The sequence below is a fragment of the Castor canadensis genome, chromosome 5 (genome assembly GCF_047511655.1).
Source record: "Castor canadensis chromosome 5, mCasCan1.hap1v2, whole genome shotgun sequence".
NCBI classification, from domain to species: Eukaryota; Metazoa; Chordata; class Mammalia; order Rodentia; family Castoridae; genus Castor; species Castor canadensis.
Genome location: NC_133390.1, coordinates 182,269,234 through 182,289,746, shown reverse-complemented (window position 1 = coordinate 182,289,746; position 20,513 = coordinate 182,269,234). Strand labels below are relative to the sequence as shown.

The 20,513-nt window shown below is 50.7% G+C and overlaps 1 protein-coding gene across 5 annotated transcripts in view; it reads right to left on the bottom strand.

Annotated features, from left to right (window-relative positions):
* Window positions 1-20,513, bottom strand: part of Myt1 (myelin transcription factor 1) — a 65,616-nt gene that overhangs the window by 19,520 nt on the left and 25,583 nt on the right. For 4 of the 5 annotated variants that reach the window (XM_074075210.1, XM_074075208.1, XM_074075212.1 and 1 more), the window contains exons 3-13: window positions 18,792-18,846; window positions 17,787-17,817; window positions 12,916-12,978; window positions 11,594-11,841; window positions 9,223-10,149; window positions 8,413-8,547; window positions 7,672-7,762; window positions 6,414-6,527; window positions 3,429-3,643; window positions 1,855-2,060; window positions 1,052-1,321 (exon numbers count right to left, since the gene is read on the bottom strand). In XM_074075210.1, the coding sequence (XP_073931311.1) occupies window positions 1,052-1,321; window positions 1,855-2,060; window positions 3,429-3,643; window positions 6,414-6,527; window positions 7,672-7,762; window positions 8,413-8,547; window positions 9,223-10,149; window positions 11,594-11,841; window positions 12,916-12,978; window positions 17,787-17,817; window positions 18,792-18,846 (2,355 nt within the window). The remainder of the gene's footprint in view (window positions 1-1,051; window positions 1,322-1,854; window positions 2,061-3,428; window positions 3,644-6,413; window positions 6,528-7,671; window positions 7,763-8,412; window positions 8,548-9,222; window positions 10,150-11,593; window positions 11,842-12,915; window positions 12,979-17,786; window positions 17,818-18,791; window positions 18,847-20,513) is intronic. The other variant, XM_074075211.1, reaches the window with a different exon arrangement.

Below are 20,513 nucleotides of genomic sequence, written 5' to 3'. Positions count from 1 at the left end.
TTGTAGACTCAAGGATGAGAGAGGACAGCGGAAACACTACACAGAGGGCACCTCTACTCCAACAGGGCCTCAACCCACTACAGGAAATCAGCCTCTACACACAGATCCAGGTGAACTTCCTCCTCTGAAGGCTGAGTACAGGACCCTTCTTAGACCCAACAAGTAACTGGGCCACATGACCTAAACCCTCTGAAAGTGCGGAAATCCTGAGGCCCACCTGAGGAGTGTTGTGAGGGTCCAATGAGGGAGAGAGAAGTAGACTACGGAGGGAACTGGCCCACCTCCCCATCCCTCCTCAGGATGTCTGGCCTTGCTCACTCCACAGAGATTTCCTCCAGAGGAGCATGGGAAGGGAGAGGAATATAGAGCCCAAAAGCCTCACACAGCTGCCTGAACTTTGCTCCTTGAGATACATCCTGCTGAGGGGAAGCCCACATCTGAGGCTCTTCATTTTACAGGTCAAGTGGATGGAACCATCGAAAAGGGAAGAATTCACAGCTCTGATCCCATTTCTTCTTTCCCCAGATGGTCCTGGTCTCAGAGACTCAGGCTACTGCCCACCATGGGGTTCCCAAGCCCCAAGGCTCCTGAGCCAGGAGTTTCTTTACTGCCTTGGTCCAAGGAACCAAAGGGCAGAATGCCTGTCTGGATAGCAGGTATGTTCTTCAGGTTGGAAGAAGTCTAACAAAACTAAGGAAATATGAACTTTTCCCAAAACATCCTTCAGGGGATCTGAAATAAGCCCTTCTCCTCTCCCGTGTCCTCAGAGTACCCATATTGGTGCTGGCCACCCTGTTCCACAAAGGTAAAAAGACTACCCTTTCTTGATGGGACAAGTTTGAGCATGGCCCTGGCAGGTGCAATCCCTCCCAGAGGGAGGCCCTGAGTCTCAGATGTCCTGAGAGTGAAGGACCCTGTGTAGAAAGGGACAGACCTCACAGCCTCTGGTTGAAACCCATGAAGAGGTGCTGCCTAGAGAAGCAAGAACAATCACAGCAACCCAGAAAATAGCCACTAGCCTTCTCTCTCAACTTCCACCCCTAGCACCCACCTCCTCAGCCTCCTCCTCTCTCAGGCGGCTTGGCTTGGTATAGTCCAGGGGCCGGTCCCACTCATCCTGGCGGGAGGCCTGGCTGGACTGGGGTGAGGTCATGGAGCTGCTAGGGGCGCTGGTGCTACTCTGGCGCTGGGAGACATCAGGAGACTTGAGGCCAGGGCTGCTGCTACAGCTGCTACTGCCAGGAAAAGCATTTTCCCGTTTGCGGTGTTTGTGCATACTCAAGTCCAGAGTTCCATTTTCATCTACCTCAATATCCACAGACTGCAATTGAAAAGGTGAAAAAATACATGTTAGAGAATCTATATGTACCTTCCCATATGTACCTTCTGGTACATTTTTATTGGATTTATAGAAAACTCAGAACACGGGTTCCCATAGAAGGAAGTATAGCAACCAGCATGAACGGCAACCAAGAGAAAAGAACCAACTGCCACTTCTTGACTGCACATTCAGGAGCCCTGCAGTTCCTCTCACCTCCAAACAGCATTAAACCAGTCCCTTGAGACATGCTGCAAGTTTGAGTGAGACTAGATCACCTGCTGCAAAACACGTTCTAGGTCCCAGCAGCAGAGCATGGAGTGTGCACAACCCTTGGTCACAAAGCATGTGAAACTCCTCAGAGTGACCTTTGTAGTCATTCGGGCCATGATCAGAAGGGGAAAAAGGTAAGAGTGAGGAATATCAAGTAGACACCAGCTGCTCCAAGTACCATCTCACACAGGGAGATGGTGGGCTTGACTACAAACTCTGCCCACACACCCCTCCTCTGAGCACTCTTCAGAAGATATACCCACCTTGCTGGGGAAGTCCTGTGGCTTCGTACTGAGGTTCTCTGGCATCTCCCAGCAGCGTGTGGAGAGGTTCAGGATGGCGGTGGCAGCCATGTGTGCAGCCTCGGCGTCATGCGAGTAGTCGAAGCCTGCAGAAGAGGGTGAAGTGCTCCTCACATAACCACTGGGGGGGCTGCACCCGGGGGAGGAGGCCTTTGGGGAAGGTATGGCTGCAAAAAGGGAACAAGGCCAAGCTGACATAAACTTGGACAGAGGGCGTCAGACATATGGAGAAAGTGCTGGGTGCCAGGGAGCGGCTACAGTGGCATGGTGTGGGGCTGGCCACCACCCACTCTCACATCTTCACATACTCTACCCACCACCCTTTTTTTCCAGTGAAGAAGTAGCTTCTTATCTCTGCTCCGACCAAAATTTGGGCAGAAAAGAGTAAAACTCTACAAAGACACCCTAGCAGCACTGATATTTCAAACAAAAATAACCTGTCCATCAGCAAATACTTAGGAGAGACTAGAGAATTTTGTAAATAAGATGAATGTTTGGAATGTTGTGTACAAGGCAAATTTTGTCACATTATCTCAAAGATGTTACTGCATCTGGGCTGATTTTGTGTCCCCAGTAATAATCACTGCTGCAACATTAGTGTCCATTAGAACAGCAAATGAAGGAATAAAATGTTATCTTTTCTAGTAACTATTTTGCAGCCTTAAAAGTCATTCTCAAACATGATATTCTGAGTAACCAGGAAACCACCAGAATTTCCAGAAAGATCCAGATATATGGAAAATTCATTGTGAATGCCTCCCCAGCAGCACCATTACATGCCTCTGTGTAGGCACCCCAGGCCTCGGCCTAACTAGCAACATCTGCTGCAGTCCGGAAGAGACTCATCCCAGATGCAACTAACCCTAAAACTAACTACTAACAGATAAGAAACGAGTTCCTGCCACCTGTGGAGCTGGCAACATCCACTGGGAGGTGCCCATCCCAATCCCACGTGTGTACTAGGTGCTTTCCCATCTCACAGGCATTTTTAAAGCTAATGAGTTTGCAATCCACAAATGAATAGAGTAAGTGGCAAGAAAAGGCAGGGGAGATTGCTCTAGAAGATTTGCAGGAATGACTTTTATTATACAATTACTTACAAAGTGTATTGTTAATGTCACAAACAACATTTTTCCAGTAAGATGGTCCCCATACAGGAAACCAAGTGGCTTCCTGCCAGGGTACTGCCCCACTCAATCCCACTGCTGATCCTCCCCAGCAGCAGTGCTAGGTATGGACACCCCACTTCACTGAAAGAGCCAGTGGATGGGTCACATCAGTAAAGTTATTCTTAAGTCTGTACATATACACCTGTAACAGATCTTGGTTTTGCTTTACAAATAGTTAGGAGACACATAAAGGCTCAAAGTAAATGTGGGTGAGATGCAGGCCCCACGGAGGTCACAATGGTGCCCACTGGGGCAGCTGAGGCCAGGGTGAGGCCTAAGGCCTCCTAGCTCCTCAGAGGGCCCCTCCCTCATGCACCTACCAGGAGCAATATGGGAAGAGAGATAAGATGATTCTCCCCAACTTACATTGGAAGGCTTTGGGTGAGGTTTCGCTGGTCTGAATCTTTGGGGCAAGCATACGTTTGCCAAAAACCTGAGCGTCAAAACTTGCGTAGTCGAAGGTGACCTTGGAGAACTTCTCCAGCTCCTTGGCCAAGTTGGCCCTGGGCGTGGCAGGAGCCACATTGGGACGGTAGCTCCCATAAGGAGGAACCTCAAGCTGCTTCACGAAGCACATGGGCCTGGGGTGTGGGACAGAGATGCAGAGCCTGTGAGGATGGGACTCAGGGAACCCATTCTACCCTCCCCCCACCCTATCCAATGGCCCAGGCAGGGAGCTCACGCAACCCAGCGAGAACAGAGACCCGGGGAGACACTCCCCATATCCTGCCCCTAATAGCTGGCCAGGATTCCACCTCTCAGGGTGAAGGGCCCCTGGGACAGGCCTGTGATCAGTATGAGAAAGAATTGCCTACAATGAGGATACAATAGGTGCCTGGAAAAACAACAGCATGTCCTCATGCTGACAGCATTAGCCAGAATAGAGGGCCTGGACTTCCCTCAGAATTTAGGAGAACAAGATTCCAACAGCTCAGCTACAATTAGTGAGCTCTTGGCAGAGGGCCCAAAAGTAACACAGCCCAGCACAACAGCAAGCCACTATAAGGAAGAATTCTATGGGCAGAATAACCTAGTACTCCAGCAAGAAGGGAGTCAGGGGTCTTGGAGAAGGGGATTAGGAGCAGAGGCATGGCCTCAGGGCTAGGCTTCACCCAGTTCTTCCCTCAGGCAGATGCTCTGCCCTCAGCTGTTCTCTTCTTAAGGCAAGTTGAGATGGGCCCTTAAGGTGCTGCTGGCAGGGTTAACAACAGGCACACAAAGACCACTGCAAGTATTCAGTTCATTGTTACTGAAGCTCTTAGAAGAGTTCAAGGAAAATTCTTGGAAAACAGCATGATCAACATAGGAGGCAGAAAGGAATATGAACAATGGGGGCTGATAGCACTAAGAATACAGAAGGACTTCTGAACCAGCTCAGAGAGGATAGGAAAGGGAGCACTGCCAACTCTCCTTGTTCCTGTCCGGTCCAAGCAATGACTGATGATCAATGGAATTTGGAAATGATGGTGAGGGCCTCTGAGCACTGAGCACTACAAGAGTTTGAGTGTGACCTGAGAAGAAAACCACCAGGCTAGTGGCCGGCAACAACCAAGCCCCTTCTGAAAGGCCTCGGAAAACCAGATCACCAGCAGGGGTGGAATGTGCCCCTGCCCCAAAAAGGGCAGGGACCTACGCTGGACAATGACTCAGCAGCAGCTGGAGAAGCTGCTGGTCCATCCAGCACCAGCATGGAAACACTGACTTTGGCCTCAACATGGGTGCCATTCTTTGGTGGCTTGGAGGGCCAGGCTTCAGCCAGGATCTGCAGATTTGGTGTTGGAGACTCCAGCAAAGCTTTGCAAAGCCTATACTTGCACCCCAGGATAGGCCTAATGGGAGGCCTCCTGTATTCTGCTGCCTTTGCTAGTGCTGGACAAGTGTTCACCATAACGTGGGAAGGCAGAATGTCACTTAAGCTTCATGAGAAACTTTTGTTTGTTGTCCAAATTCATAGGTCTACAAACTAAGATCAAAGTCCTGGGGAGCCAAGTCCCAGGGCCCTCACCCTCCCTGGCATCACCCAAATTAACACACGGGCCAGTTTTGACATTTTTATCAGTGACTTAGATCAAAGAAAGAAAAGGATCAAATAGAAATTGTCAGGAAGCTGGGAGGAAGAACAAATAAGATGGAGGAAAGAAGCCATGTGAGAGTCAGCTGGTGCAAACATGCCAGCTGGGACCAGCCAGATTGAAGGTGCCCATAGATGGAACTCAAGTGCTCTGAATAGCACTAAGGTGAGTCCCTGTCCCCAGCCAGACCTATGGGGTATGGGACCACACCTTCAGAGGGACCTTTTGGAGCAGACCAGGAAAGGGCCAGGTGTAGGAACCAAGGTGTGCAGCCTTGACTCACTGGCTGGGGTTTTGCAGCCTTGTGCCAGGAAATAGCTGTGGTCAGGGGGGCCTGCAAGGAGGTAGCAGTTCCATGCCAGCCAGTGCTTGGCCTCTGCTGTGTACATGGACATGTCTCCCACTCTTGTATGAGGAAACAGACATAGAACAGGGGTCTGAAAATCAGGGAGAGAGAGACATGAGTGAGTTCTGGTTCCTCAGAGAAATGGGGAGCAACAATGTATCTTTTGAGTAAGAGCAACAAGTAGAGAAAGGAGCAGGTGGACAGTATCCTTCCTATCAGTTGTCCAGGGACTCCTCCTACCCCATCATGGAAGACTATAGTTTACTTTAGAGATGTCTCTGAAGATAGGCCAGGAGGGGTGGCCTTAGGCAAGTCACTCAGCCTCTAGTCTTATTTGTGACACCCACTTCCCAGGGTAAGTGGATGAAGTGGTGTTCCAATAGACTTTCAAAAGATTTGTCATTGATGAGAATACATCTATACATGTACACACACATGCACTAGCACACTTGTGTAAACATACATCTATGCATACACACAAATGGGAATGCAGACACACATGCCTACAAGCACATAGGCCTGCTGCTTGCTATCTGGGATGCTCAGTGGCTACACAGGAAGCAGCATTCTGGGGAGCAAGACCTGTGCCCTCCCCTCCCCTGTGTAGGATCTGCCCTGGGGTGAGGAGAGAGACTAAGCCTATCAGGTGCTTTCTACATGACATGCACCCTCACTAGTGAGGCCTGCTTTCTCCACACATGGATCCCTGAATAGCCTCACTGACTGTATCAGATGCCTTGGAGGAGAGCAAGGCCTGTGACTAAGGCTGGGCAGCCAGGCAGCTGTCTGCACCTTGGCTGAGGCTCTGGTAAGCTTGGAAGATGTAAGACTGTTCTGTGTGCCAAGAGGCATGTGCATACCACACACATGGTCCTGACACCCTGCAGGCATTTAAGAAGTGGTCCCTGAAGTTCTGTGGCTCATCTCACCCACCTGAGGATCCGATCTGAATTGGAGCTATTCTTGGAAGGATCTCCCGTCTGCGGCTGCTGCTTCTCATGAGATTTGGCTAATTTTTCAGCGGCAGCAATGGGACACCCAGACAAACTAGAGGAAGGAAAAGGAGAGACATCTGAGCCTTCTCCTCCAGGCTAGGCCTGTCCCAGGTGGCCAGACATGTGGTTCTGGGAACAGCATTATTCAGACACAAATCTCCAAACATGTCAGGCCCAGAGCCAGGAACATGCCTGACATTCCTATAGGACAGGGTTTTCTCTCCATCCCTGTCCTAGGCCCTCAAAAGTACAAACTGCTCCAACAGTTTCTGTTTTAGAAAATTCTAAGTCAGTGACAAAGTAAGATGAATTTTATCCTAAAGGTATAAACCATGGGCAAAGGTGACTCATCTGCACGAGTCACCTTCCTTCTCTCCCCTCTCCAACTTCCAGGACTAGATTCTGGAACCACCTCCAGATCGTGTTCCATTAACTGACTCAGGGAAACAAAGGGCCCCACTCAAACCACAACCTGGATACTGTATTAAGGGCACCAGCCCTCCCTGTGAAAGATCCCCCCACAAAAAAATAAGAATGAAGCAGCTTCGTCTGTCAGAATGTGGTCCACCATGAGCTCAGGTGCCAACTCCTAGGTCAAGGGGGGTGGCAAAGTCACATCATTCAGGAACTTGGTCTCTTTTCCAACAAAGTGCCTTGAAAGTTCTGACACTTCTCCCACCTAAGTGTGTGCCTTAGCACACCCCATTGAGGTCCACCTGTGACTTTCTGGGTAGGGATGGGATCTGATCTTCCCTCATGGAGGAAGATGAACCAAAAACTAAATAAGGACAGTGGATTGGAAGTCTCATGTTCACTGGTTTCAGCACTCCCTCCAAGAAGCCCAGAGTGCAGCCCTGACCACTAAAGTTCTGTTTGTATCCAAACAGATACCATGGGCAAGAGCTAGTGTGCAGAGATTTTCCAAAAATGGGTGAGACACAAAGTCTTCACCTGGCTCTGTCCACGGGCATCAGACCACTTAGAACAAGAGCATGCTCACCCCAGCTCATAGGGCATATGCAGCAACACCATAGAGATGGGCACACCTCCAGCTGCCACCTGCCAAGGCAAGGAGGCAGGTATCTTTCAGGAACTACCCATCTGGCCAAAGCCTATCCCAAATGAGGGCTCAAGGCCCAGGCAGAGACACATACTGCAGCCCAGATTCCCCACCATGGCCCAGCTCAACCCAGTACCTTCTGTGTGTGTTGCGGTTGCTGTTCACATGGCCCTGGCCCGTGCAGCCAGGAGTGGGGCACTTTAGCACATTCTCATGCATGGCCAAGACTGTAAGAAAACCAGGGAGGACATACAGTGAGTGCCTACGTGGCTATAGGGGACCCAAGAAGGTCACAGGAGCCCTAGCCAAATGCTGCAGCTTTGTAGGCAGAAGGAACCCAAGACAGCCTAAATCAGCTCAGAGCAGCTCTAGCCCCAAAGTCTGAAAATGTGAGCCCCACTCTCAGCCGGATTAGGCATACCCTCTCCCACTGTGAACCTAACTCCTGGGGTAGAAACTAGATTCCACTCTTTTCTGTTTTGCAACTGTGAACTTAATTTTCACAATTTCTGTGTCCAGACTAAGAGTAAGAACAGATGCTCACTTCCTGAGCTTTCAGACACAGAGACCACCACATGAAGCCCTCCACCTGCTCAACTCAGCAGACTTAGTCATCTCTGCCCATGACCTGCATCTGCACAGTTTTCTGGGGGCTCTGCCACAAGTTGGCATCTCCAGGTAGACACCAGGGCAGGTCGCATCCTCTGCATTAAAGGACTCATATTTGGACTAAGGCAGCTTGAGGGTGTAAGGATGAGCATTTGGGAAACCCAAAGGGACAGGGCCCTGGGAAGGCTTCCCCTCCCCATGGATACCTCCAAATACCACAGGAGCCTGAGCTTCAAAGTGTGGGCTAACTCTACATGGAGCTACTCACTCTCTGGGGGGATCCTGTCCTTGTGGGGACAGCCAGACAGGCTACGGTGGTGAGGATACAACCCGGTAACATGGCCAGTGCCATCACAGCCAGGCGTTGGACATTTGATCTCACGTTTCTCAGCTCTGGAAGGATCTAAAACGCACAAAACACATCATGTAGAGCCAGGAGGCTGGGCACTGCTTGTGAGTAGGCAAGGGCTGAGGCAGCTCCTGTCCCCCATTCTGGCTATCCAGAGAGAAGGGAGATAAGACTGCCCAGAAGCCCAAGAGAGACAGGGGCTGGACAGTAAGATGACCCTGGAGAGACTGGTTCAAAGCACAGGGACTGCCCCTCCAGAGGAGCAAGGGATAAATGGGCAACCCTTTTGTCTACCTGAGGGTTTCAACCCCATAAGAGGGTCAGGATGGCCCAGTATGGCTACAGAAAACAGCTTTCCAGGACTGAAGGCTTTCACGTGCCAGGCTCTGTTATTGTGTAACCCCTGCCACAGACTTAGGTAAGGGTGGCAGCGACAGGCTGGGAAGTACAGTGATTAGATCACTAGCCCTCCTGCCCTCCTCTCTCTCTCCCACCTAGCCCTTTCTCATGTGGCTCCGTGCTATGTCTCTCTCCAAACCACCCTACATGAAGCAGTGAGATCCCATCTTCTGTCTTTGACCACAGTCCTTGTGTGATTGTCCCTTGTCTACTTGTAAGGGCCTCTGGCCATGTCTCTTCCCAGCCTACATCTGCATGCCTAGGGTAAGGCTACATGTCCCTGGTGATGGTATGAATGGTGGGTGTGCAAGCAGGCCATTCCCAGCCTACCTTTGCTGTAGCAGCTCTTCCGCACTGCATCCAAGGGCTTTACTGCCTTTCCTGGCTCTCCTGGGCCCAGTTGGCCCTGCTCAGCGGGTGGGCACCCTGGGTCACAAACAGCACGCACCTGCTCAGCCTTCAGGGCAATGGCCTGCTCTAGAAGGCCCAGGTTCCCACGGGTCATCATATCATACATTTCTGACTCATCTGTGACCGCTGACTTCTGGGAGTGTGCATCCTCATCCTTGTCATCATCAGAGCGGACCTCCACAATGACAGAGTACTCAGGTTTGGGACTCGGTGGTTCTGGGTGCTGTGGCTCAGGGGCCTTCTGGACAGAGATATGAGAGGCATCCTCCCCAAAGATCACATCCGGAGCTGCCTCTTCCTCCCCATCCTCCTCCTCATCCTCATCTTCATCATCATCCTCATCCTCTTCATCCTCATCCTCCTCTACCTCTTCCTCCTCCTCATCATCATCCTCTTCATCCTCATCCTCTTCATCCTCCTCCTCCTCCTCCTCTTCCTCCTCTTCCTCTTCCTCTTCTTCCTCTTCCTCTTCATGACCCAAGACACCTTTTTGTTTGCTGGACTCCTCATTGGCCACATTCTCCAAGGACTGGGGACATGGCTCCTGGGAACGCTCACTGGTTACTTCGATGACCTCCTCTGCATCCTCCGGCTGGATAAAGAGGTCCTTTTCACCCTCGTCACTGGTAGTGCCTTCTGCAGCCTCATCCTGAAGCAGATGCACAACACTGGGGCCTGGTTTGGCCACCTGAACTGAGTCCTCCCCCACTAGGGTCTCTTCAGCAATTTGGCCCAAGTTTAGAAGAGAAGTTGCAATGATTCCCTGGTAGCTGCTGTAGCCCTTGGAGGAGCCAGAGGGGCTATTAGTGGGATTGGATCCAAAATGGGACTTGATGGGGCTCCTTCCTGCACAAAATCAGAAACGCCATGGGGGCTGGAGAAGAGTATGTGGGACATCTCCAGGTCTCTGCTCCCAACAGCAGCCAACTCTTCACCCCACCCCACTACCCAGATACGGCAGCCCAGGAGACATAGACAGTAGATGTGGCCATTCCCATTAGCCTTCTGCCTGGATCCATAGACCATGGAGAACCTATTTTAGGAAGTAGGTCATGAGTTCCCTAAAGTTCCTTAAAGCTGAGAATTACTTTGGTATTTTTCAATTAATGTTCATCCTCCATTACATGCACTTTTCTGAATCAGGTGGACCTGTATTTTATATAGTGAGGCTTAAAGAGAAATATCAGATTTTTTAAATTACTTCATAAGTGAAAATACTTACATTTTTAAAGGACTCAAATTTAAATCTTCAACCACAATAACTAGGGTGTGTTGTCTACACACGGGCCCAGTTAGACTCATGGCTCATCACTCCTGTGACACTAGGAGCCAGCCCTGCTGGCATGTGTCCGCATACACCAGGGAGGCTCAGGCAGATCCGAGACCAGTTCCAGCCATGAGACCTGCCCAGGGCTTCAGTTCCAAATGACCTTCTCCTAAGAAGCAGGCAGATCAGGGGCTTTTCTACCTGAACACAGGAGCTAGCTTGGTTCTGCAGGCTGTGAACTCACTCCAGAGTCCCAGGAGGGAGGCCAGTGAGGGCTCAGCCTGGATTGCTTCCGAAATAAGACAAAAATCCATCTTGACCCTTCAAAGTCAGCTGACCCCAGAAGCTTGAGGTGGGGGAACAAGGGTTGGGCCTCAGCCTCAGATCAATTCCCAGGTCCACCAGGGCTCTGGGGAATGACACAGACCCCTCTCTGGGGCTACTTCCACATACATTTGCATGAGCTGGGTTTCCAATATGGCTAGTGCTGGACTCACAGGGAAACAGAGGCCCCTCAGCCTTCCTCCTTTCCCTCTCAGCTCAGAGGAAGCCTCTTTCAGAGGCCCCACATGGTCCTCCATCACCTGATGCTCAAACTGAGGTGCTTCCTCAGCACCTGCCCTTAGTGTCTAGGGGCCAAGCAGACCTACACAAAAGATGAGGCAGGTAGGGTCTGTCTAAGAGCAACCCACAGACACAGATACACAGCCTACATCATCTGTCTCTTTCTGACATGCATGCAAGACATGCCTTAGAATCAGACCACACTTGTGTGCACACACACCAGCCCGGTATATGTGTTTATCCTTCTACCTCTCCCTATATGCAGTCTTCACACACACCACAGCCCCATGCGTCCTGGGCAGGCCCCTCTCTCAGGAAGCTGCACATGTCAGTACAACACATGCCTTGTTCTCAGGAAGGCTTTCCTCACTCAGCCGAGCTCCCTCCCCACTCACAGGCTGCAATTCTCTAGGCCACACTAAGCAGCCTTTATTCAGAGGAGAAAGAGCGACAGAGCACCTTCAGCTGGCTCAGGGCGATGAATCTCCTCCTGTCCTGACAACTCAGCCTCAGCCTCCTCCAGAGGTCCTTCTGATTCATCCGAAACAGAGGCGTCCTTCACCTCAGTGTCCTCACTGCCATCACTGTCCCCACGGAAGCCCTCATCCAGAGCCAGCCTCAGGGGGTGTGACTTCCTCTTGGACACCAGGTGCTCAGCCTCGGAGCCCTCCAGCTTCCTCTTCTTGGCCAGAGGGCAGCTCTGCAAACTGAGAGGGAGAGAGGGTGATATATAAAGCCATGCCAGGGCCACAGAAGGCGCTGAATATTCTGTGAACACCTTCTGAGGTTCCCTCCCTCAGCAGCCACACTTATCTGGAAATCCCAAACTCTGATGCATTTAAATTTTTACATCTAATTATACATATTTTAAAGTTCCCAGTTGTGTTTTAAAGCCCTACTGGCCTAGACTGCTCCTTTTCAAGTTACCCCTCTCCAAGCTGCCCCTATCAGACCCAGCCAATTCCCCAATATCCTCCCACCCCAAGGCCTTTCCTTTACCACCTCAGCCCTCAACTTTCACACCCACCCTATGAACCTGGCACTGCATTGGAAACACCTAAGAAGGTCAGACTGACTACATGAAATGACCAAATTGACAGCCTCAGCAGGAGCTCACAGCAGGGGGAAGCAGGGGTAGGGATGGAGTGGGGTGGGGGGGTCGGGGGGGGATGTACAACAGACCCTCAGGCCTTAGTCCAACTCCCAGGACACTGCCAGGGCTCTGGGGGATGATACAGAAGGTGAGAGCAGCTACACATGGACCTGTGTAATATGTGATGCCAGAGTCCACCAAGACTCAGGATCCCATGGCTTGAGACACATCCACAGGTCAAGGCTGCAAAGAGTTGCCATGGAGTCATGGTACTGTGGACCGCAAGACAGGGAAACTTCAAGGCTACCTGATGGAGAGGGATGGGGCAGGCCTGGAGTTGTTCTTCCCCTATTCCCTGCCTCCCACCCCCATGTGTACCAGGCCTGCTCTAAGCTCTGCCACAAGAACACATCCAGGCTTTGCAGCAGCCGCTGGTAGGAAATCCGAGTAAAAGAGGACAAGCTATCTAGCTGCCCCTTCATAGCATGCTTCCAGCCAGTCTTGCCTCAGTGAAAGAACCACAGGTCCAATGTGATGACATTATGGCTCAGAAGAGTCAGAGCCAGCCTGACTCTTATCAGCCACAGACAGGAACCACAGGTTTTTAATCCACAAAGGATCCAGAGCAGGGAAAGGAGCCCCAAACCTCCTTCCCAGGAACCACTAAAAAAAACAAGGGGCCTCTTACCTTCGGTGCCTGGAGTACTTGCCCCGGACATGTCCTGAGCCTGTGCATCCTGGGGTGGGACAACTAGGGGGACAAGCAGGAGAGGTCACCTCAGCTGACAGAATCTGGGTTTCAGGGCCCACCCTGACCACCACCCTGGAGAGCAGGAGATGGTCTCCAAACAGTTCATCTCAGATGGAAACTGGAAGTATGCTAAAAATTAGTAAAATAGCTCAACCTGTTTAAATAAATGAGTATCTCCTTACAGTTTTTTTAGTGTGTTTAATTAAAGATATGTATGTACAAGAATAAGGCTCCTAACACCAGCATCTGCTGGACAACTTCCTTTTCCCTCAGCAGACATTTCACCAGCTGCCACTAGGCTTCTAGAAGCTTGGAGACAAGTGCCCCTGACGTACCCAAAGGCAACAAAGGGGGCTCATTGATCAGCTGGACCAAGTCAGAACACAAAAATCATAATTCTCATGCCCACCACTAATGTTGTGAGACTTGGGGCCATCAAGGGCAGCAGTCCACACTCCCCTCTAGGCAGCTTAACTGGGACTGCCAGGCAGAAAGAGATCTGTGTGGCCCAAACCTGAGGTCTCGTCTGGTGATGGAGACCTCATTCCAGTAGCTACAGCCTGGTGTAGGTCCCTACTGGGTGGAGGACTCACTGGCTGTGCTAAAGGCAGACCCTCCCCAGGGCTGGCACGTACAATGAGGTAGAGGCAAAACTCCCAGGAGTTCCTTAACCATCACCTGTCCCTCAACATGACCAAACAAGAAGGAAACTCTAGAAACTTCTCATCATGAGCACTGACCACACTTCCCAACCATGGCAGCAGGGCAGGATTCCACAGGATCCCTCAGGTGAGAGCAGCTACAGAGGAGCCTATGCTGTAGCATGTGAGGCCAAGCTCCACCATAGTTCAGGCTCCTGTGGGCTGAGACACATCCCCAGGCCAAGGGCTTTGAGGAGTTGCCAATACCCCCATGGTACTGTGGACCAGCAAGACAGAGAAACTGCAAGGCCTCCTGATAGAAGGGAGGGAGACAAAGGCCTCCCTGGTACAGACAGAGAACCTGTTTCTAACAGGATTGCAGTCTCAGGTCTGAGCTCTTGCCTGGGATCAGGCTGGGCTCTCCTAAAACATGGCATATCTCCCCAGAGCCTGTGAAGGGAGAGGCAGGGAAGGGATGGCTTTGGGACTCAGAGAAGGAGCACCACCCCACCTCTGTCCAGACACCTCTGATGGTGTCTCATGGATTGACCGTGGCCTGATTACAGACACTGGGGGCCCAACTGGCCATGTGGGCCACACTTGCTGACTGCAGAGCTAAGTCCCAGCCCAATAATCTCAGCAGCAGCCATGGGGAGCAGAGGCTCTGAGGGATGCCCCTCCCTCATGGGCCAGTCTTAGTGGTGCACTGGTCTTCAATGTGTTAAGAAGAAGGGGGTGGGGGAGAGAATGTGGAGAAGAAGAAGAAGGGGCTGGTAGAATGCCTCAAGGGGTGAGAGCACCTGCCTAGCAAGCATAAGGCTCTGAATTCAAACCCGAGTACTGCCAAGAAGAAGAGGAAAAGGAAACGCAAGAAAGAGAGGCAGAAAAGAAGGGAGGAGAGACTGAGGCAGAGCAGGAGGAGAGGAGGAGGGAAGAGGCAGGGAGGGATTTTATTGGATTTCCTTTCCACACTGAGGAGAATTGATGCTGCCCCTGGCCAGTGTATTGTGAAATCCAGGCCCACACTTGCTTTCAGTCTCTCAAGAACTAGCTTTGAGACTTTTCACAAAAAGCTCCTTGTTACTGAGGATTTGAAGCTGAGGTCCCAATTAGTCGATTAATCACTGAGTTAATCAGGCAATTAGGCGACAGCTGCTGTGGAGGCCCGTGGGGCACTAGCACTGCCCCCACATGTCACCTGCTCCAAGCAACTCCTCCACCCCACTCAGAAGAGCCCTGGTCCCCAGCCAGCACCTTCCCACCCAGCCTCTGAGGGCAAGGGACCTAGTTTCAATCTCAAGTGTGTAGAACTGGCAAGGCCACTCTGGGACAGATATTGGAAACCCCTTAAACCCAGCAGCTGACAAAACACCAAGCAGAGCTGATGTGAGACCCAGCCAGGGCCTTCAAAGACGTTAATGGCAGCAGGCATCAGCTCTAAGCCTCACAGGTTAACCTGTGAGCACACATGAGCACTTATGACCACCACCTATAAGCTCATATGGATGCCTATGAGAACACATGAGCATCTATGAGAATACATAAGTACCTATGGAACACACATGAGCACCTATAAGCTTACTGAACACACATGAACACCAGTACAATATCTACTAATGCTTCTGTACACTCATGGGCAGACATGAGGTTAGCAGCTGGCAAGGGTTCCAGACCTCCTGAGCCTCCTGCACACACTATGGAATAGACAGACCCAAGTTGGTCCCTTCTCTGCTACTCAAGGTACCCAAGTGTGCTCATAGGCACTCAACAGCAAGACCCCTGAATTTCCCAGTTTGGGCTCCCATGTGACTGAGGCCAGTGTCAGAGATGCAAGGAAACAGAGCAAGTGAAGGCAGTAGAGGGTCTGGCTCATAGCTACCTCTTAGCAGGCATTGTAGATGACAGCTGTGAAGGGCCCAAACATGAGCTACAGGCATGTAGGATCCCAAGCTGGGTGAGGGTCCAAATCCCAGCTTGGATCCCCATGCTTCAGCTACCACCCTTCAAAGGGACTGGCTTCCTTCCCACCCCTGGAGTAGGCAGAAGGCTCCTACACTCACCTGTCCTCTGGGCAGGAGCTACCCAGTGACTCAAGAAGGAAGTCCCTCAGAAGAGGAAGAAGTGACTGCAAGGCTCAGGGCTACAAGGAACAGAGCCCTGACCAGACAACTGATGGGTCTCAAAGATACTGACCCTAACGCTTACCTTGGCCAGAGCCTCTGAGGTTGTATGACAGCTGCTGGACCTGACCAAAATACAATTTGTGATATCTGTCAGCTCTTCCACAGGTACCAAGGGAAAATCATTGAATTTGTTTCTTCTCTTGAGAATTAGTGTTAAATTCAGGGCACAGAGGAATTCATGTGGCCCCCAGAGGTCAGAGAGGCAGTGCAGGGCCCTGATCACTCAAAGCCAAGCCCCTCAGCTCATAACAACAACCCTCCTGCTGCCCAGGGCTCTATTTGAGCTGGGAGAGGGTCTGGCAAAGGAGAGAGCATTGTGGGCTATGGAATTCTGAGCCAGGGGGTTGCAAGTCCCTCATCTACAAAGAAAATCCTAAACACAGGGCTGCATCCAAGTATTCTGTGTGTGAGTTTACTTAATGGCATGATTTGCACACATAAGATTATGCTCCTCTCCCATAACACAACAGCAAATTCTCTGTGGGCCATGCTCCCTTTGCCTACCCACAGCATGAGCACTACCAAGATAAGGCCTTGTCCACTTGTCTGATCAGAGCCCATGGTATCCTGGTAAACAAGCCTGTGGAAGGGAGAGACAGCATGAGCCAATGAGACATAAATGTTTCCACTGCAGCTGATGTGCAATCAGTTGGTATAAGCCACACATGAACTATAGACCATCCCCACATGGATCTTGTAGCCGGCAAACATGTGTAAACATGGAAATAAGTGACATCATCTGTGCAAATGGCCTGATTTCTTCTCTTCCATTTTACTCTAAGCATTGTTTTTTCAAAAATGAAGAATTCTTGGGTTAGAGTTGTAGCTTAGTGGTAAAGTACTTGCCTAGCATGCATCAAACCCTAGGTTCAATCCCCAGCACAAAAGAAGGAGGGTGGGAGTGGGAGGGAAAGAAGAAGGAAGAAGGAAGAAAAAGAAGAAGAAGAAATTGTTGCTAGAACATTAAACACCAATGCATTTGCCCACAAGGTGTCCCCACATAATGCCACCCTCTTCCTGGACCCTCCATGAACCACAAGCCCCATAACCACTGCTTCTTCAGGACTCATCTCATCAGAGGTAGCTGTTCTCCAGAGAGCTGGCCAGGTGCTTCAGGGACCTGATCTGGGGCATCTGCTAGGGCCTTGAGGGCACCAGACCAGAAACGCTGGTACCTGGTCTGGCTGCGGTCCACCCGCACCACTTCCATCCTTGACCCACATCTGGACTTTCAGAGGTAGAGGGCATGATCCAGCTCTTCTGGTTGGTCACAGCTTAACCCTCCCAGACCACATTTTGCAAGTGTGTAACCACCAGTTGGTGCTTCCATGAGGATCTCTGAGCCTGCTGTCATGTGCCACCCTCACAGAGCCGGGGCTCAGATCATCCTCCCACACTCCTCTGTCTCTGAGTTACAGCCTCAAATACTGGAGGGACACTGGTTTTCTGTTCCACCTCTGTACAAGGATTATGGGATGAATTTTGGGATCTCATTTTCCCGATTGGCAGAAACCATCTACTCAACAACTGTGGGGTGAAGAACAAGACAGTTCCTGCCCCCATTTGTTCATAGTTTAGTGGGAATTTACCACACAGCTGCCAGCTGTGACTAGCCACTGCTAGATCATCGGCACACAAGACAACCATGTGCATCCTGGGTCCATAATGACTCAGGATATGGAAGACCCTATCTCATCTGTGAGCTCTCACCAAGAGCACCTTGCTGGTTTCAGGGATCTCAATGACAGTCCAGGTCAGGGTAGTGAACAGCACCTGGGTCACTGTCAAAAGGCTGGGACACCTCATACACCACTAGTGTGGAGCTGAGGAAAGACACAATCGGGGTGCAGATAGCTAGATATGGCATGCAGAGAGGCTGCCTGCTCAGGGAAAGCAAGGACTTGCAGGGTAATTTACGGCATCTCCAAGGTCACAGGCAAACAGGTGATAGGGGTTACCTATGCAAGCAAGAAGACTTCATTACCTGAGGTCTGCACCTGTGGTCTCTGGGGTTCCTAAGTAAGAGAAAAACAAGGAAACACATATGGGACTTAGAGTTTAAAAAGCTTTTCTTCCTAAGAGTATAAGCTAAATAAAACAGTTGAGAGCTTTCCAAGGACATAGGAGATAAGCCTAGTGAGCTCTGAACTGCTCCTCCAGTGCCCACCCTTTCCTGACCTCCAAGAATGACATCCCAGGTCAGTGGAGAAAGCTGCCTCCTTAGCCACATGCTCATTCTAGACCCACACCTGAAGAGTTTGTAAAGTAGACTTGATCCTCTCTGAGCCCTCATGGCCCAGAGTGATATCTCTTTCTCTAATTGCAGATAGATGTCAGCTTTTGGCAGAAAGCATGACTCACCAAATGAAGCTGGACAGAGACAAGAACAGATAAGCAAATACTAGTCCACAGTGATGAGCACTGGCTACAAAGATGTACAGGGGTCCCCTCAGATGCTCAGAACTCCTGGACACTCTGTGTGGCATTACAGGAACCTCCCAGGTGCCAGGGAGGGAAGGCAGCCATGGGGTTGGGCCCAGCACAAGTGAAATGAGCAGGGCCTTGGTCCCTTCTCCCTACCCCACTACCAGTTCCACCCAACAACTTCCCAGTCCCCACCAGCACCAGGACTAATCTCTGGAAGGGAAGGAGCTGGTGGCCAAAGGCCAATGGCCTTTCCTTTCCAAGCAAAATGAGCTTGTGACTGGGGTCTGCTATCCCCACTCTGTGTAGAGCTGTATCTGCCTCCATATCTCTGCCCTAGGCCAAAGGCCCACAGGAGCCTCTTAGATGCTGTACTGAAGATGAAAGAAATTGAAGAGGCCTGAGCCTCCCCCCTCCCCAGTATGGGCAAGGGGCTACCAGGTAGCTGCATATTTGTGGTGGAACTTGTTCTCCTGAGGAGAACTATTGGGCAGAGTGATGCCAACAGCTCCAGAGAGGACAGCCAGCAAGGACAGGGACTCAAGCCAGATCAGGCAGCACTTACCTCGGAGAGCCTTGGACCGTGTGCGGGCTCGTTTGTCATCATTTTCTAAGCTCATCTGTAAGCAAAAGACAACTTTAACATTACAAGAAACCTCAGCCAGCACTTGCCACATCCAGAACCATTAGGGATACCTGGCCATTTTCGGACAAAAGCTTTGACAATAAAGGTGAAATTGTGATTCAGAATGCTGTTCCTGGGACCAGGAACAGCAAGTTGGAAGGGTGTGGAGAAGAGCAAGACAGAGAACACCAGACTCTGAGGTATCCCATTCATACCTCCCATCCTCTCAGTAAGGGGGCTGCAAAGACCCCGCCCCTACTGCCCAGGTTCATACCTGCCCACAAAAGCCTAAGTACAGGGCACCTGCCCTACTGAAGCTCATCTAGCAGGTATTTCATAATCTAAGGGGCTCCTGGCATAACACAGAGTGATATCCACTACTCACCTGGCCAGGGTTGAGAAACAAGGCAAGTTGTCTCCCCAGCAGATTTAGCTGCCAAGGATTGAGCTGGGTCAGTCTAACATGCCCCACAGCCTGGCTTTTCATGGGCCCTTCCTTTCCACTCAGCAGAGGTATTAATGCCCCTAATACATTAGGGTCATCCTCTCGGAAACTGACAGCCTGAGGCAGACTTAGCCCACATGTCCTCTGGCCTCTGGGGTCTGGCTGCCGTGTCTGAACCCATCAGAGTCCCCACCCTCCTATGTTCCCTATAACTGAGCAACCTGCATGGGGATGCTCCTCCTTTGAGAGGAGGAAGAGGAGAGTCCCCAGGAGGGTCATAGTTACAGAAAGGAGGATGATGAGGGCCCTGAAGTACTATGGGTCATCACTCAGGGCAGATGTGTACCCCAAAGAAGAGTGACTGGCCTGGGCTTCACCACCTGTCTCTATAGTCAGGAAGGAAAGGGGGTAAATCCATACCTGTGCCAGGCCACAGATATCCGGACAGCCCAGCACTCCATGTGTGAGGTTGGCAAAGGAGAAGCAGGAGAGTGGAAGAAGTGGTAGAAGAAAGGAAGGGAGGAAAACAGGAGTGGGTCCCACAAGGCACCATCTTAAATGGGGCTTTAGGTCCTAAAAGTCTACAAGAGACAAACCTCTACATTACCACATGGGAAGAAAGAAAATGGAATTCCTCCAGTTAGTAGGTGAAATTTGCAGAGTGAACTTCCCCATGCAGCAACATAACATACAATGATTTATGTGATTTGTTAAAGAAGAAAAATCAAAACCTGGGTAATTTATGTGGCCTGTTGGCTTCAGGCTGTGGTGCACAGTGCTGTAAGCCATGCATTTATTACAGCCTTCCCATAGCACAGAAGACGATTACTATAATTTCTGTTTTTAAAGTGGAGGCTCCCCATGGACCAATGGCTCACGTTTAAAGTGAAGAGAGGAGCAGGTGTCAAAAGGAGTTCATTATATTTATGAGCCTTCAAATGTCAAAGGCCCTAAGCCCGAGTATGCAATACCTTCCCAGTCAGTACAATGGAGCTGATATGTCTGATTGCTCCAAGCCTGTGTTGAGTGGAAAAGCAATCTATAGCTTTCCCCCTCTTTTTTTTTTTTTTTTTTTTTTTTCTCGTTACTTTTCCCAAGGAAATTGGCAAGCATTCTGCTAGGTTAAAGCTTGCCTTGGCAATTTGGATTTTCTGCAGATAAATTATTCAAAGAGCAGAGAACAGAGAAGGTTACAGGGATGTGTAATGGGCCCTGCT